Source organism: Ixodes scapularis, unplaced genomic scaffold, assembly GCF_016920785.2.
Source record: "Ixodes scapularis isolate PalLabHiFi unplaced genomic scaffold, ASM1692078v2 PGA_scaffold13__105_contigs__length_92229423, whole genome shotgun sequence".
Taxonomy (NCBI): Eukaryota; Metazoa; Arthropoda; class Arachnida; order Ixodida; family Ixodidae; genus Ixodes; species Ixodes scapularis.
The window spans coordinates 53,081,354-53,097,112 of record NW_024609839.1 but is presented as its reverse complement, the minus strand read 5'-3'; the positions used below and the strand labels follow the sequence as shown (position 1 = coordinate 53,097,112).

The 15,759-nt window shown below is 45.0% G+C and overlaps 2 protein-coding genes across 2 annotated transcripts; both read left to right on the top strand.

Moving 5' to 3' along the window:
• Positions 1-1,302: 1,302 nt before the first annotated feature.
• LOC115333028 (intracellular coagulation inhibitor 1) lies at positions 1,303-15,130 on the top strand. Its single transcript, XM_029995554.3, has 2 exons — positions 1,303-2,522; positions 14,996-15,130. Exons 1-2 carry the CDS (start codon positions 1,344-1,346, stop codon positions 15,014-15,016), a joined length of 1,200 nt encoding a protein of 399 aa, XP_029851414.3. The 5' UTR covers positions 1,303-1,343; the 3' UTR covers positions 15,017-15,130.
• Positions 13,752-15,130, top strand: LOC8053874 (intracellular coagulation inhibitor 1). Its single transcript, XM_002434718.4, has one exon. The coding sequence runs from the start codon at positions 13,805-13,807 to the stop codon at positions 15,014-15,016; it is 1,212 nt and encodes a 403-aa protein (XP_002434763.4). The 5' UTR covers positions 13,752-13,804; the 3' UTR covers positions 15,017-15,130.
• Positions 15,131-15,759: the final 629 nt, after the last annotated feature.

Below are 15,759 nucleotides of genomic sequence, written 5' to 3'. Positions count from 1 at the left end.
ATGTGAATGGAATAGCGGCAGCACTTGAATGGATTGGGAATACGGTGCATTTTGCCCGGAAGGAAGCGGGGATGGAATGGGCTCTGTTCTTATGTGAGCTGTGTCGACCTGGTCAAAGGACCTTTTAAAAGAGCACATTGCACTGGAGATAACTGACGTCTTTGTTATCTGACCTGTTCATGTTATTTCGAGGCTGAAAGCGGCACCCCCAGTGATGCAACCAAAACTTTAAAGTTGTCGTCGAACAAGGCGCCGCGAGACGCGACAGTATGACTTTTGTAGTCATGTGCGATTGCAGCGCCAGTCGTTATCTGGCAGATACAATGCCACCCCCCACGCGTTTCTTTGATATGTAACTCCTCACTTGCCATGTATGTCTACAAGTGGAGGGTATATAGTATACGTTCCTTTTGTGGAGAAAATGGGGGGGGGGGGGGGGGGGTTTGAAGTTTTGCCATCTGTTACGAGCCGTGCACACCTGGTCACGCGATCGATATCTGCAGAGCCACCATACCAATTGTCCCCAGCGCTATGTGTGACGACAGCTCGGTTTAGTAGAATCAATGCTTTCTGGAGCTGTTTTGCATAGTTTCGTAGTTCTGTTTGGGTTTGATGACGTCAGCTCTGTACTGACGTTATTTGTCGGCAACTTAATGTAGCTGTCAAGCCCCATTTTTCACGATTCGGAATTAGAGGAAGGACGTGGAACGGTTCAGGCATTCGGGATGGGCTCACTTTTTACATTCCTGGCGGTTCAAAGGAAGAAATTGAATGATCGGAAAAATAAAATTCCCTAGAATATAGTTGGAATGGAAAGGAGGTGTTCATTCCGCAACACTGCTGCACTGTAAAAAAAAAAAAAAATATTCAGATGCCCGAGTTTCAAAGACATGATTTTTTTAAATCACTAGTTATGTTTAAGATACAATTGCGAAGCACGACATACGATTTAATGGGACTATGAAACGATAACTATAGTGGCAGAAAAGCAACTCCCCCACGGCAATAATGTGAGGTGGCACTTGGCTATCTGATAAGTAATCAAATATGGCCAATGACTGTTGGCAGGAACACCAACTTGCAGCAGTGGGCTCACGGGGAAAACCCGTATTTAATTAATTCTTCTCCGCCAGGTGATTTCGGCGTATCATCGATATTCCAACAACAAACCTATCACGCTGCGAAGAACAAAGGCGCGCCTAGATAACAGCAGGAAAATCCAAATTAGAATCAACCTTTATCTTATGCAGACAGATCGGTGGAAAAAGGTGTCCTACCTAAGCCGCTCGGCTGTTTTTGTATAAAACGCCTCGGTGAAGTAACACTGAATCATAACTTCCACGATGTTTGCTCCGACTGTTCTGTTCCTCCTGATGGCGGTAGCCAGCTGCTACTCGCAGAGCGATGAGCAGAACCTGGCCGAGGCCAACAACGAATTCAGCGTCAGCCTCCTCAAGCAGCTTACTTCCGCAAAACCCGACAACAACGTCTTCTTTTCCCCAACCAGCATCTCCACAGCCCTCGCCATGATCTACGCTGGAGCCGGCGGTTCATCCGAAGAAGAGCTATCCAAAGTTCTGGGCCTGGCCGGGTTTGGACTCACCGACCGAGACGCCGTGCTAGCAGCTTACAAGAAACTACTGGCCGGCACCAACTCTGGAAAAGTCACCCTAGACATCGCCAACTCCGTCTTGATTGAGAAAAGGCTTCCCGTCCTGGATAGCTTCAAGAAGGCACTGACGGAATCTTTTGGTGCGGAACTGAGATCTGTCGACTTTGCCAACGATGGTCAGAGGGTAAAGTCCGAAGTCAATAAGTGGGTGAGCCAGAAGACCCGAGGAAAGATTCCGAGCATCGTCGATGACGGCTTTCCGCAGAACACCGTGATGTTCCTCTTGAACGCTGTCTACTTCAATGGGACCTGGCACAACCAGTTTCCTCAAAAGAACAGCGTCCCGCGACCGTTCTTCAATCGAGGCAGCGAAGAGGTCCACGTCATGACAATGGCTCTCAGAGGCTCGATCCGTCACACAAGATTGGACGATCTCAAGGCTCAAGCTGTGGAACTTCCATACCAGGGTGAAGAGTACAGCATGGTCATCGTGCTTCCCAACGCCAAGATGGGTTTGTCTCAGCTTCGAGAAGGTCTCGCTGTCTCAAGGCTTCAGAAAATTACCAACCAGATGTCTGCTAAAACGGTGAGCCTTACGCTGCCGAAATTCGAGTTGCAGACCAACTACGACCTGATTCCGACCCTGAAACAAATGAGACTGAAGTCTGTGTTCGATGAAAAGTCTGACTTCTCGGGGATAACCGGAGACAAGTCGCTGTATGTTTCCGGCGTGAGGCACAAGGCTATGGTCGAGGTGAATGAAAAAGGTACCGTCGCTGCGGCAGTGACGTCAATTTCCATGGGCATGCGATCGTCGCTTGGTCCCAAGATAGTGGACTTCCACGTCGATCGCCCGTTCCTGTTCTACATTAGGAACAGGGCGACTGGACGCCTACTCTTTATGGGAGAGGTGCATCAGCTGCAGGCTTGAGAACGTGAAAAATTAACATATTTAACACACAGAATTTCTTTATTCAATAAAATGTCTACTAGCGCTGGCACATAAAGTTTCTGAAATTCCTTAGACAGATGTATAACGATCATAAAAGTACTCATTATTAACATATAAATATAACCTGGAACTTTTTTTTTTCTTTCTGCCCTACTCATGGCACGGTATTTCACGGTACATATGGGGAACAGAATGGGATTTTATTATAGATGTGAAAACCTGATATTGTTATCGGAGTTCGATAACTCCGATAACGACACCCGATAACGATTCGATGCTTCTGCAAATGCTCCAGCGGAGTATCGGGCAGCGTTATCGGAGTTACTCAAACGATCAACTAAATCTCTCTAATCTCGTAACCGGCATAATTTGGGGACTGACTGAAGCTATATAATTGCCTGGGTACTTTATACACATACTGTGCGAATAAGAATAATTCAACGAGTGCTGCAACAGGAGTAGTGGCGATGAATTCGCGGTTCTTTAGCTCTTCAAAAGTGTTCTGTACCTGGAACAAAGACGAAAAAATTACCAAGACTTTGATAGTGTTCCTCAAAGGCTCTCCGGAAGCTCGACAACGACGGGGTGATCAGCGAAATGTTCCTCGCTCTCGCGCTGACACGATTACGTCAGTTAAGGCAAATCCCTCGGTTCTTAAATGTGTAAGCATCCAGTACCCGGGAAAGAAGCTCTTACACAAGGGCTAGATATATCCCTAGTTCAAGCAAACCCTCACTTTTTTTTGTTTTTTTTCCCCTTCTTTTTTATGTCATGTTGCGTAGGATTAATGTCGTGTTTCAAGCAGAATGGTAGAGTTCTGATAGTTTTTGTTAACTTTACCTGAGGAAGGAACATAAACGAGTCATACCAGTTCAGTGTTTTTTCATCCCTAAATGTTGTTCTGAATGAATGACGACGGTTCTGTACAGACATTATACTCCTAGTATAATACATAAATATATTTATAATACACTTATTTATTAGGTTAGTTTATACCTAATTTATATAAATTATGTAGAATATATATTACGGTATACAAAATAGAGTTTCCTGCTCTCCGTGGTTCGTTCGTGATTTCCACCTTTATGAGGTATACGCACCTAAAATTAGTTATTTGTCGTTCCGTTAAAAATACGTTTCGAACACAAAAGTAATCGCTTTTCTTATTTTCTGACAACCGCATCTTGTAGCACAATCACTGCCGGGGCGTAAAAATTATAAACGCAAATTGCTTTTTTTTATAACGAGCATAGTTTAGTTAGTGCAAAATGTTGTTGGATGAAACGTCGGCGACAAGCACCGGCATTTTGTCCGCCGACAATGCAAGCTTTTAGGTGACAATACTTGTTCTCATTGTAAGGAAAAAGTGTGTTTTGCACGTAATCGACACGCTGCGAAAATTATACTCCGTTGCAGCTTGCAGTAGAGCTCAGCAGGCTCTGAATTATCGCTCTATGATCCATCCAATTCATTTTGTGCACAACTTAGAAGATACCATGATTACTGGCGTTACGATTGTGCAAGGCCCTGGAGCGATGCTTGACTCCAAAACGTAGCCTGAACTCGCACGCGTGCTACGTATTGAGCTCATGTTTTCGCCTCTCAGTGCAATTGCAAGATTTAGTAAGTGTTTCTCGAGTGTTTTCCTTCTCCTCGAGTTTCAAAATAATAATAATAATCGTTTTAGATACCATATAAGTACAATGGAAGCTGAGGGCAAAAAAAAAAAAAAAAAAAAAACTGTCCGAGCAGCTTGACTAGTCATCAGCTCTCCTCAAGTAGCAAGCAGGGGGAAGAAAATTAAAATATAAAAAACACAAGCGAAAATACAAGATTACACGGTACCTCCTTCACAAAATCAACAAAAACCACAAAGAAAAATTTAAAACAGTGATGTTTGCTTACACTAAGGCACGAAACATTTAATGGAAAGCTGATCACAAAAGGAAAAAAAAGAAAACCTGAAAATTGACCAATACTTCTTTTCTTCATTTTCATTCCAGAACACACTAGGAAAACGAAAATAAACTTTTCATGCTTTCGTACATCGCGCGAAGTACAGTGTACATGCGAATGTGAATATCAAAATTAACAAGATGATGGCTATTTAATTAGATGGCAATGAATAACAGGGACGCCCTTTGCCGGAGTTTGGTCGAGTTGTAGGTACTGCCCAGTTTTCTTTATGTTTTGTATAATAACCGGGGCTTTTTATTTTCAATTTGGGCAGATTACGTGTACTATTTATGTTATTTTATGTTTCTGGTTTATAATGGACACTCAAACACTATGCAGTATATAAGTTGTAGGCTGTGACCACGCGGGAACGATGAAAGAAAATTGCACTTGGTGTACCATACGGCGCGTTGTAGATGTGCCGCATATATCTCCTTCTTATTAAAGGGACACGGAGAGGGTATTTATGCTCATGAAGGTTTTTATTTGCAAATGACACATGAGAGCCCAACTACACAGGGTCGTTAAAGTCATCAAACACAACTTTCTTTCTGTTATGAGACATAGAGGGGGGAGGAGCCGAAAAATTGCCGCGAAGTTTTCTTTTCTCACAAACTCGCAGATCCGTGTATCTTCGTGACGCTTTTCATTGAAAGGGCGAAAAATCCCTACCCCTCCCTAGCAGGGGTTGGGCAGAAATACTAAAAAAATGTATTTGGAAATACAAATACTGGGATACATTAAAACAGCAGCTAAAATACTGATACTAAAATATATCTGTAAAAATGTATGACGATACGTATCGGAAACACATTTTAAATAGAAGCAAGAGCGTTCGGAAACACAAATACAAGAATGCATTTTAGGGAGGGCAGAAATACTGATACTGCAATACGTTTTTCACATTTGTTTTGAGACCAACTGAGATTAAGCTCGAAGTTTGAAGTGGAAGTTTTTGATGCAGAAATTACTTTCCCATAGGCTTGGCACTTTGCCTTGAAGGTAGTGCTTTCAGAAGACGAGGAGTCTTCTATGGGCTCAAAAAAACGTTCCATCAAGGACTGACCGCGGTCCTTTCCCTATCATCCTGTCTGACAAGGGATACGAAAAGACTTCGAGCTCTGAATAAATTCAATGTCTCCCTAAATCCTATCATAACATCACCTCGTCCCTGTCCAATAAGGACGCCCTTGTCAACATTGATCACATGACGTCACGGTGGAATGAACTAGTATTCTTTATCTGTAGGTGTGGCCTTCAACATGGTACAGTGTACTCAACTGTTCAACATAACGCGGGAGCGGTGGCCGGAGAGACTGCATGCGCCATCCACCGGCTCACTCTGGAAGCTTATGCCGCTGTTGTTTTCTGGAGTTACACTCCCAGCTCCGAAACAATCACCAATGCGTGACTCGGCGATAAAAAAAAAAAAATAATAAAAAAAAATCGCTTTTTGATTTTTGTTTTTGTTGTTGTTTAAAGAAGGTGGCCTTTATTAGAGAAACTGCAAGATCACCGAGATATGGTAGCCCGGCATGGTAAATGCTTAGATGTGACTTAAGAGACTGGAAAAAACAACAAAACAAACAAATAAAATTTTAAAGCGTGGGTGATAAAGAAGGGAACGAGGAGGTCGTGCGATAATTGTATCGGGGAGTGGCGACAATCCCAAGAAGAGCCGGGTGATTCTCTGCCGCATCATTGATTTATTCGCTAGACAGCTTTGGTATCAGTTTCGGCCACCGCTCTCGCGTTATGTTTAACAGTTGAGCACACTGTACTTTACCATGCTTTTGTATGAAAGGACAATACGTACTAGCTTTCGTTGTAGGTTACCTTGTTAAAAACAGTGCAGGCAGTGTCATTTGGAATTTTCGAGAATATTGGACCACCTGAAGCATTTTGCAACAGATGTCTTATCTACTGCTACGGTTGAAAAAACGCTACGGTGGCATCGCTGTTGTGAAGGTACTTCCTGCCAACCCTCCACCACCGACGCATGGATAGCAGTCCTCAAGTTTCGCCTAGCATCATACAAACAGAGACTTCGTGGATTGCGACCTGATATTGCCGGCACAAGTGCGAGCTGTCCGAGAAACAGCGCACTCGAAACGAGTAGCCGGTGTACAAAGTCTGGGTCGGCACAGGGAAGCCACGTCTGGCCTCCTTCATGGGTCTCGGATCACCAGTCCAGCGGGTCACGTTCACGTCGGCTGATGACGTACCCTTGAGCCGTGCAATATTACGGGCGCAGCCAGACGCATTCGAATGTGTTGAACTTCACTGCGTGAGTGATCCTAGTATTTCAGGTCAACCACCGCCACGCTCGTACTTCAAGGGACTGCGACTCAGCTTTGCCGGCTGGGTGTACTGTGTACGCTAAGGCAAGAGAGATGGTTAGCAGCGGGCTTTGGATGCCAGCAAACAATTACTCAAAAAATACTTCTAAGGACCTGCGGCAGAAGATGCTCTGACTCCACTTCCTGCACGCCACCTGGTTTGAGTCCCCGACTAGGCAACACTTCTCAGAAGAAAGAAAAGGACACATAGAAAAATAGTTTGGAGAATAGGAAGAAACCTTGTTCAGTATAGTAACAATGCCCCCAGAATCTTCTTGACCTCGTACCCTGAGAAGTTTAAAAAAGAAAAGAGTTTGGACTTGTATTTTTTTTTTTTTTTTTGGGGGGGGGGGGGGGGGGGGAGGAAGTATTTCTTAATGAATATAACGAAATACATTTCATACTGATTGTATCACGATACAAAGAAACATACCAAATGTATTTTGATACAGGAATACAGATACTGGTGAAAAAAATGTATCGCAATACAGAAATACAGATACGAAATGTATTTCTGAAATACTGCCCAACCCTGCTCCCTATAGGCACCGAACAAGAGCAGCGCGAGAGGGCGCGCGGAGACAGCCGTGGTTCATACGTGAGACGTCAGGACAAAGATTATCAGCTGCGACCGACATGTCTGATGGTCTCTATGATGCAGGCTTGGGTAATTGCATTCTAAAATCAACACCATCGAAGTTGATAGTCTGATATCGTTTTTATTTCCGCCGATAAAGCAGCATTTAGTTAATCGTTCCTTTTATTTATTTCGGCCTTTTGATGTAGCCTGACGTAGCTAGGTCACAACCGGCCCAGTAGCATTGTCCACTTTTGGACGGGTTTCGCTTCCGGGCAGTTGTCTCCCCCATCGGCGGGATAAAATCATTTTATGGTAGACTTTCAAAGATTAGGCAAACTGGGATTAATTATGCCTTTTTTAACGAAAATAAGTGTCATGTCAGGTTGTCCATATTGACGGTGATGTTTCAAGAACGCGAAGACACCAGCTTTCATCGTTCACAATCAAACTTGTCACCGTCGACAGGCACTATCAAATTTGTCGTTCACAGCTGATAATCGTGACCCTGACTTCAAAAGTTTGAACAATAAAAGGACGTCACTGAACGCGCCTGCAGACAACGAGCCCTTGCACGAACCTCTTGCTTGGAAGTCTGTCATGGCCGCTCGTGAGTTCATGGAACGTGGACCGTTTTAATTCCAGAATCTCTAAAACCATTATTTCGAAAATTGCACGCTGTGCTGTTCCTCGTCATCGCTCAGTTGGAACGCCTCTAGCAGGGTCGTCGAAACAGGGGGACGGGGAGGGGGTCACTCCCCCCAGTTGCGTCGAAAGAGGAGGCAAGGGGCAGAAAGGTGTAAGGGGGAAGGGGGTATCGGCCCAGCCCCTGACCATAGCATTTCAGAGAGTTACAATAGTAAAAAAAAAAAAAAAAATGGAATGCGTTTACAGTTTTCTGTAATGTCGAATTAGAGCGCAGCTCTTGAGGAGGAGGAGGGTAGGGTTTGTTCTTCCAACTTCCTCCGTACCCTCCCCTCCCATTTAGCGGGGAGACTTAATTGCTGTTGAGGTCACGGGACGCGCATTTCCCTGCTAAATTTAGCCGGGAAACGTCCCATAATGCAACACGTGCGGTTATGCCGTCGGCGACACCGCTCGAGCCCGAAACGGGCGCTTGAGAGCTGCGTTCTAGAAATTCGGGGAAGGGATATCCCCCTTCTTCACTACCATCACCCCTCTCTCTCTCTCTCTCTCCCTCTCTCAAACGATTTCTACGGCACTTCCTGACTCCTATTTGTCTGTGTGAATGTGCGTGTGTGTATGTTTGTGTTGGTCGTATCTTTTTTTCCCCTTCCTTAAGTTTTCCCTCGCCATCTCTAGTCGCCCCCTCTTCTCTCGAACAGTACCGACGCCAGTCTACACACGGCCCCTGGGTGAACCCGGTAGCGTTGTTGACAATTCCGGAAGATGAGCTCTAAGGCCGTGTACACCGCGCACGGCTCCACAATATCACAAAGTTCAATCTTCGCCTCGACACCGAAGCGAAGATTTCGGCCTCAAATAACTCCTTCCCAAAGTTGTGAAACGTCACTATGTCGTAAGCAATAACTTCCACAAACAACGATCTTCCGACGAGAAACTTCAGAGTATTTACAGCCTACCTAGGTACAATTACGTATTATTGATTCTAACGCGGCGTAGGGATGTAGGGACACGCGGGAGCGACGTCATCAAGCCGTTCAATCGCCTGGCCCCACGGCGTTGCTCGCGCGCGCTCCAATGTAGCTCGTTACGACTTTGCGTTTCACATTCTCCTGGAATTTGAGCTCCGAGAGAGCTCGGATGATTGACATCTCGTCCCGCGTGACACCTTCGTCGCGAGAGTCCAATCAGCACGCTCCGCGAACTTCCGCCCCAACTTTGTGTTTCGCGGGTTTAGCGACCCAGCGAAATTCGTTTTCTTTCTGCCCGAAAATCGCCGATCGAGAACTGGCCGGTTCGAGTCCCGCTCACTCCCTTCTCCGTGGTCACGTGCCGTTTTCTATGGTTTAGACACAGTCAGAAAATATAATCAAAGTCGTGGGTCTTCGAAGGCACGCACAAAATATTAAAAATAGCAAAGAAATAGGATACCCATTTTTGTGGCTTCTAAGAAGCTGCAAATACGTTGATTGAAAAAAAGAAAAAAAAAAAGAGTTGCACAGCCACGTGACTTTTGCCAACTCCCTCCTCCGTTGTTTTTTTTTTTTTTTTTCTCCCCAGTAGTCTTCTGACACGGTATTCCAAAACCATTTCAGAATCATTCCGGAATCATTCCGTCCTTCCACGACCACGGAATGAAATGGGAATGGAATAGCGGCAGCACTGGAGGAATGGAATGGCAATGCGGTGCATTTTGCCCGGAGGGAGCGGGGATGGAATGGGGCTCTGTTCTTAAATGAGCTATGTCGATCTGGTCAAAGGAGCTTTTAAAACAGCATCATTGCACTGGAGATAACTGACGGCTTTGTTATCCGACCTGTTCATGTTATTTCGAGGATGAAGGCGGCACCCCCAGTGATGCAACCAAAAACTTTAAAGTTGTCGGCGGACAAGGCGCCGCGAGACGAGAAAATACACAGAGATCGTACATACTAATTCTAGAGGAAAAGGTCTACCATTTCCCCATGCATTCTGGCTGCCGCAAGCGGCAGAACTTCCAGGCAGACCCTCGGGGTCCCACACATTGTTACCAACTGCCTTCGATTTCACGAATACAATTATATCATCAAAGCAGTATCATGAACTTCATCAATCCGCGAACTTACCAGTGGAAAGATATTCGTGTTCCTTTCGAAGCTTTCTGTTTGCATGGCGCGAAGATGTACGGCCTCGCATCAACGCTAAACTAAACCAGGTAACCGTCCTCGCGCGCGCGGGGACCTTTTCATTTCAGTAGTTGCCTGACCGGCGGGTAGAGGGCGCTGGCGCACTCGCCGCCATTAGGTTGCTTCAATTTGGTCGGTTTCGGTTTCAACGTGCACGCGATTGTTATGCTGTTTCATGTCACTTTCGATTAATTTTGCGATATGAATTTCTTTCTAGTAGCACACAGCGAATGAAACAATAGTATTGAGCCACTTGGCAAACCGCAATGTTGTTTCGAGCCTGAATTGCGATCTTTTTTACGAACACGATGTGCGTCTGATTCCGTCCATCGTTAATTTCGGCCAGGTTCGACGGTGAAACAACTCCGCTGATGCACAGGGAGGAGTACCATTGTCCACAGCCGTACCCGTGGACACTAATTTCCAGAGAAACAAAAAAAAAAAAAAAAAATAAAGAGCAGGACAAGCTCCGCCTGCAGCGTGCGTTCGTTGCCTGCCGCCGTGCTTTGGCTGTGCGTGCACCGAGCAGAACAAAAGGTAGATAGCTCGCGCTCAAGTCAGATATTGAACTGTTCACCTTATATTGCAACAGACTATATTGCATGAGTGCTTAGTGAAAAAGCAGGTCGACAACATGATTAACAATCTGCTGTTTCACCAAGAACAGATGAACTGACAAGTTTACTGTTCGATGTTTGGTATTCGTACACCAACCTTTTCTAACTTCGAGACTGGAAACGTCTTTTATAATCAATAGAAAAGTTGCATATAATCACGTAGATAATATAAAGAAAGTGATATTGTCTCGGCCTGTTTTAGTTAAAGAAATTAAGCGCTCGAGAAATATTTTGATAGACCAGCCTAGGCTGACTGGAAAATTTCGTTAACTAAAGTACTCATTAACAGAATTTCAAAATATTGACCTTATGAAATAAACTTTTTGTTATATGGACATTTGCTTCCGACGTTCTCAAGGTATGAGAATGGTGAGATAAGTGAATGCAAGACTTCAAATAAAGTCTGATATTCATCTTCCGTAAAATTTGCCGAATGAGATTGAAGAGCGCAAAGGAAATGTTTTCCGATAAGTTTTGCTGAAGTCAAATGCCAGGCGCCACCGAATGGACCTGTGTAGAAAGCTGTTCACTTATTTGAAACGGTACGGTATGCACATTTTGACGTCGCCAGCTACTGGAAGTAACTCCCTATTCGCCGTCAACAACCGGCTGCACTCGGGTGATTTTCATGCAGAAGGATTCTTTTCGGCGTCATATTTTGTGAATTATAGGCACTATCAAGCTGTCTGTGACAGTTTCTTACGCGACGAGTCAAAATATTTGTGTTGAAATGAATTAATTGAAACTGCTTGATTATATTAAAAAATGACTAAAGCAGCTGAAAGACTATGAACATGAGACCAAGCACGATATACAATTCCGTGGAATTCCTAAATAAACCGATCAAGCGAATGCTTATATCGCAGACGCGATTAAGGACGCAAAACAGATATAGGTGTGATATATGCGAAGAAACAAGTTGCCTAATGTTAAGGTACCATTATTTCTAGCATAAAAAATAATTCAAACTTAACGTTTGTTCTCGCGTCTTGTCCACAATATAATCAAAAGAAACTGTTTTCGATCTGTTGTTACTACAAAACACCATGCTTTCAGGAAAAACACGTGGCTAATTACGCTGAGTGTTTTTGTTTCCTTCACTGCCACCAATGCGCACTCATATATATAATTACATTGGGTTTCCTATTCCAAATGTTCCGCTTTTGTTAGTAAACAAACCTCAGTTCTCATAAGCTATTGGTATTTGAACCCTCGAGGCTCTCTTCAAGTCATATTTGCATTCAATGTGCGCAAGTGCTCACGCTGATTCCTGTTCCTATAAAGCCTTTTCACACGTATCCCGCACGCCGACGGTAAAAAATATTCCACACGTGTTACAAAATCAACTACAGAAGTTGCGCGCATAATGATGTAATGCAATTGCATGGTAAGTATAAGTATCGGACGACACTTTACGGAGTAAGGCAAGAGACGCGGTGAAAGGCGACGAAAAACACGCATCCGCCAAGGCGCGGACGGGAGAGCGGAGCAACAAGTTGAAGCAACCTAATGGCGGCCGCATCACGTGATTCCAAGATGGCAGCGCCCATGCGGCGGAGGGTGAAAAGGTCTATAGAAAACCGAGCACACACCAGATTTAAGAGATTTCAACAGAAGGGAAGTTAATGCAGCGTAATGAGTATACTGCCTTTTATAAGCGTTAGAATAGCAGATAATTCAGTTTACAACGTTAAATTATCACTGTTTATATTGCTGAGAGTTTTCAGTCTTCGCGATTACAATTGCGACTGTCGTCCTTCAGCTGGCAACATTGGTTTCTTTCTCTCGGGTTCTGTCGCTCTCTTTCGCGATCTTTCACTCGGGACCCAGGATGTCGGCGCACGGGATTTGCCAGTCCTCCTCACCCACCTTTACCCCCCTGCGACAATATGACTTTTGTGGTCATGCGCGATAACAGCGCCAGTCGACACCCAGGCAGAGACAATGCCACACCGCTCGCGTTTCTTTGGAATGTAACTCCTCACTTGCCATGTATGTCTACAAGTGCAGGATATATACGTTCCTTTTGTGGAGAAAATGGGGGGGTTTGAAGTTTTGCCATCTGCTACGAGCCGCGGGTACTCCTGGTCACGCGATCGATATCTGCAGAGCCACCATACCAATTGTCACCAGCGCTATGTGTGACGACAGCTCGGTTTAGTAGAATCAACGCTTCCTGGACCTGTTTTGCATAGTTTTGTAGTTCTTTTTGGGTTTGATAACGCCAGCTTTGCACTGAAGTTATTTGTCGGCAACTTAATGTAGCTGTCAAGCCCCATTTTTCGCGGTTGGGAGTTAGAGGAAGGAAGTGGAACGGTTCAGGCATCCAGGAGTGGGAATGGGCCCACTTTTTACATTCTTGGCAGTTCAAAGGAAGGAATAGAATGATTGGAAAATGCAATTCCCTGAAATGGAGTTGGATTATAAGGGGGGTCTTCATTCCACAACACCGATGCACTGTAAAACAAAATTGTAAAAGAATTATTCAAATGCCCGAGTTTCAAAGACATTTTTTTAAAATCACTAGTTATGTTGAAGGTACAATCGCAATCCACTACATTCAAAGTAACGATGAAACGAAAGCTATAGCGGCAAAAAAGCAACTCCCCGATGGCAACAATGTGAGGTGACACGTGGCTGTCTGATAACTCATAAAATACGGCCAATGACTGCATGTAGGAGCAGCAAGTTCAGCAGTGGGTTCACGTGAAAACCCCGTATTTAATTATTTCTTCTCCGCCAGGTGACTTCGGCGTATTATCGATATTGCAACAACACACCTCTCACGCCACGAAGAACAAAGGCGCGTCTAGATAACAGCGGGGAAATCCAAAATTAGAGTCAACCTTTATCTTATGCAGACAGGTCGGTGGACAAATGTGACCTACATATGCCCCTCGGCAGTTTTATATAAAACGCCTTGGTAGAGTAACTCTGTATCATGTCTTCCACGATGTTCGCTCCGACTGTACTGTTCCTCCTGGTGGTGGTAGCCAGCTGCTACTCGAAGAGCGATGAGCAGAACCTGGCCAAGGCCAACAACGAATTCTGCGTCAGCCTCCTCAAGCAGCTTACTTCCGAGAAAACCCATGACAACGTCTTCTTTTCTCCAACCAGCATCTCCACAGCCCTCGCCATGATCTACGCTGGAGCCGGCGGATTATCCAAAAAAGAGCTATCCAAAGTTCTGGGCCAGGCCAGGTTTGGACTCACCGACCGGAACACCGTGATAGCAGCTTACAAGAAACTACTGGCCGGCACCAACTCTGGAAACGTCACCCTAGACATCGCCAACTTCGTCTTGATTGAGAACAGGCTTCCCGTTCTGGATAGCTTCAAGAAGACTCTGACGGAATCTTTCGGTGCGGAGCTGAGATCCGTCAACTTTGCCAACGATGGTCCGAGGGTGCAGTCCCAAGTTAACGAGTGGGTGAGGCAGAAGACCGGTGGAAAGATTCTGAGCATGGTCGATGACGGCTTTCCGATGAACACCGCGATGCTCCTCTTGAACGCTGTCTACTTCAATGCTACCTGGCACGACCAGTTTCCGGAAAAGAACACCGTCCCGCGATCGTTCTTCAATCGAGGCAGCGAAGAGGTCCACGTCAAGACCATGGCTTTCAAGGGCCCAATCCGTCACACAAGCCTGGACGGCCTCAAGGCTCAAGCTGTGGAACTTCCATACCAGGGTGAAGAGTACAGCATGGTCATCGTGCTTCCCAACGCCAAGATGGGTTTGTCTCAGCTTCGAGAAGGTCTCACTGTCTCGATGCTTCAGAAGATTACCAACCAGATGTCTGCTAAAACGGTGAGCCTCACGCTGCCGAAATTCGAGTTGCAGACCAACTACGACCTGATACCGACCCTGAAACAAATGGGACTGAAGTCTGTGTTCGATGAAAAGTCTGACTTCTCGGGGATAACCGGAGACAAGTCGCTGTCTGTTTCCGGTGTGAGGCACAAGGCTATGGTCGAGGTGAACGAAAAGGGCACAGTCGCTGCGGCTGTGACGTCAATTTCCATGAGGATGGGATCGTCGCTTGCTTCCAGGATTGTGAACTTCCACGTCGATCGTCCGTTCCTGTTCTACATTAGGAACAGGGCGACCGGACGCCTTCTCTTTATGGGAGAGGTGCACCAGTTGCAAGCTTGAGAACGTGAGAAAATAAGACTAATACACATTATTATGTCTGTATATTTTTGGAATATCTAATAAAAAGAACATGCATAACGATCATTCAAAACAATCAATAAAATGTGAGTTTCACCCTTTTTGTGTAACGATACGTCACGGTTCATGTGGGAAAAAGAATCGTATTTAATTATAAATGTGAAGAACTCTTTTTTGCAGGACGTCGTATACTTATATGCCGCAAGCTATCCTTAGGATGGTTGGGAAAACCAAGGTTCCTCGTCAATAAGAATGTTTTGTACATCGTTCCGATAACCACGATAACGGTACCAGATAACAATACGATGCATCTGCAAACGTACCGGCGGAGTATATCGGACACAATTGTTGGAGTTATCCGAAAGATCAACTAAAGCTCTTTAATCTCGTAACTGGTAGAGATATGAGGACTGTTTCTGAGCCATAGGGTTTCTTGGGTGCTTTATACTCGAGCTTTTCGCTCTGCGTGCTGCCAGGTATTTTGATCGTGATTCCAAGTGAAAGTGTACGAAGCGAGACTGCTTTAGAACGCCAACGGCGATGGCAACCCCTTTCGAGTGGTTTGAAGCGTATACGCACTTTATGAGAATCCCGACAAACATTGACATGCGCAAAATCCCACCAGACAAGAAAAGAAAAGAAACTTTCGAGAATATTTTTTTTTTTCGGGTAAACAATATACGGCAGGAAATCCGCCGAGAAATTGCAAACTTCTGTTTCTTACG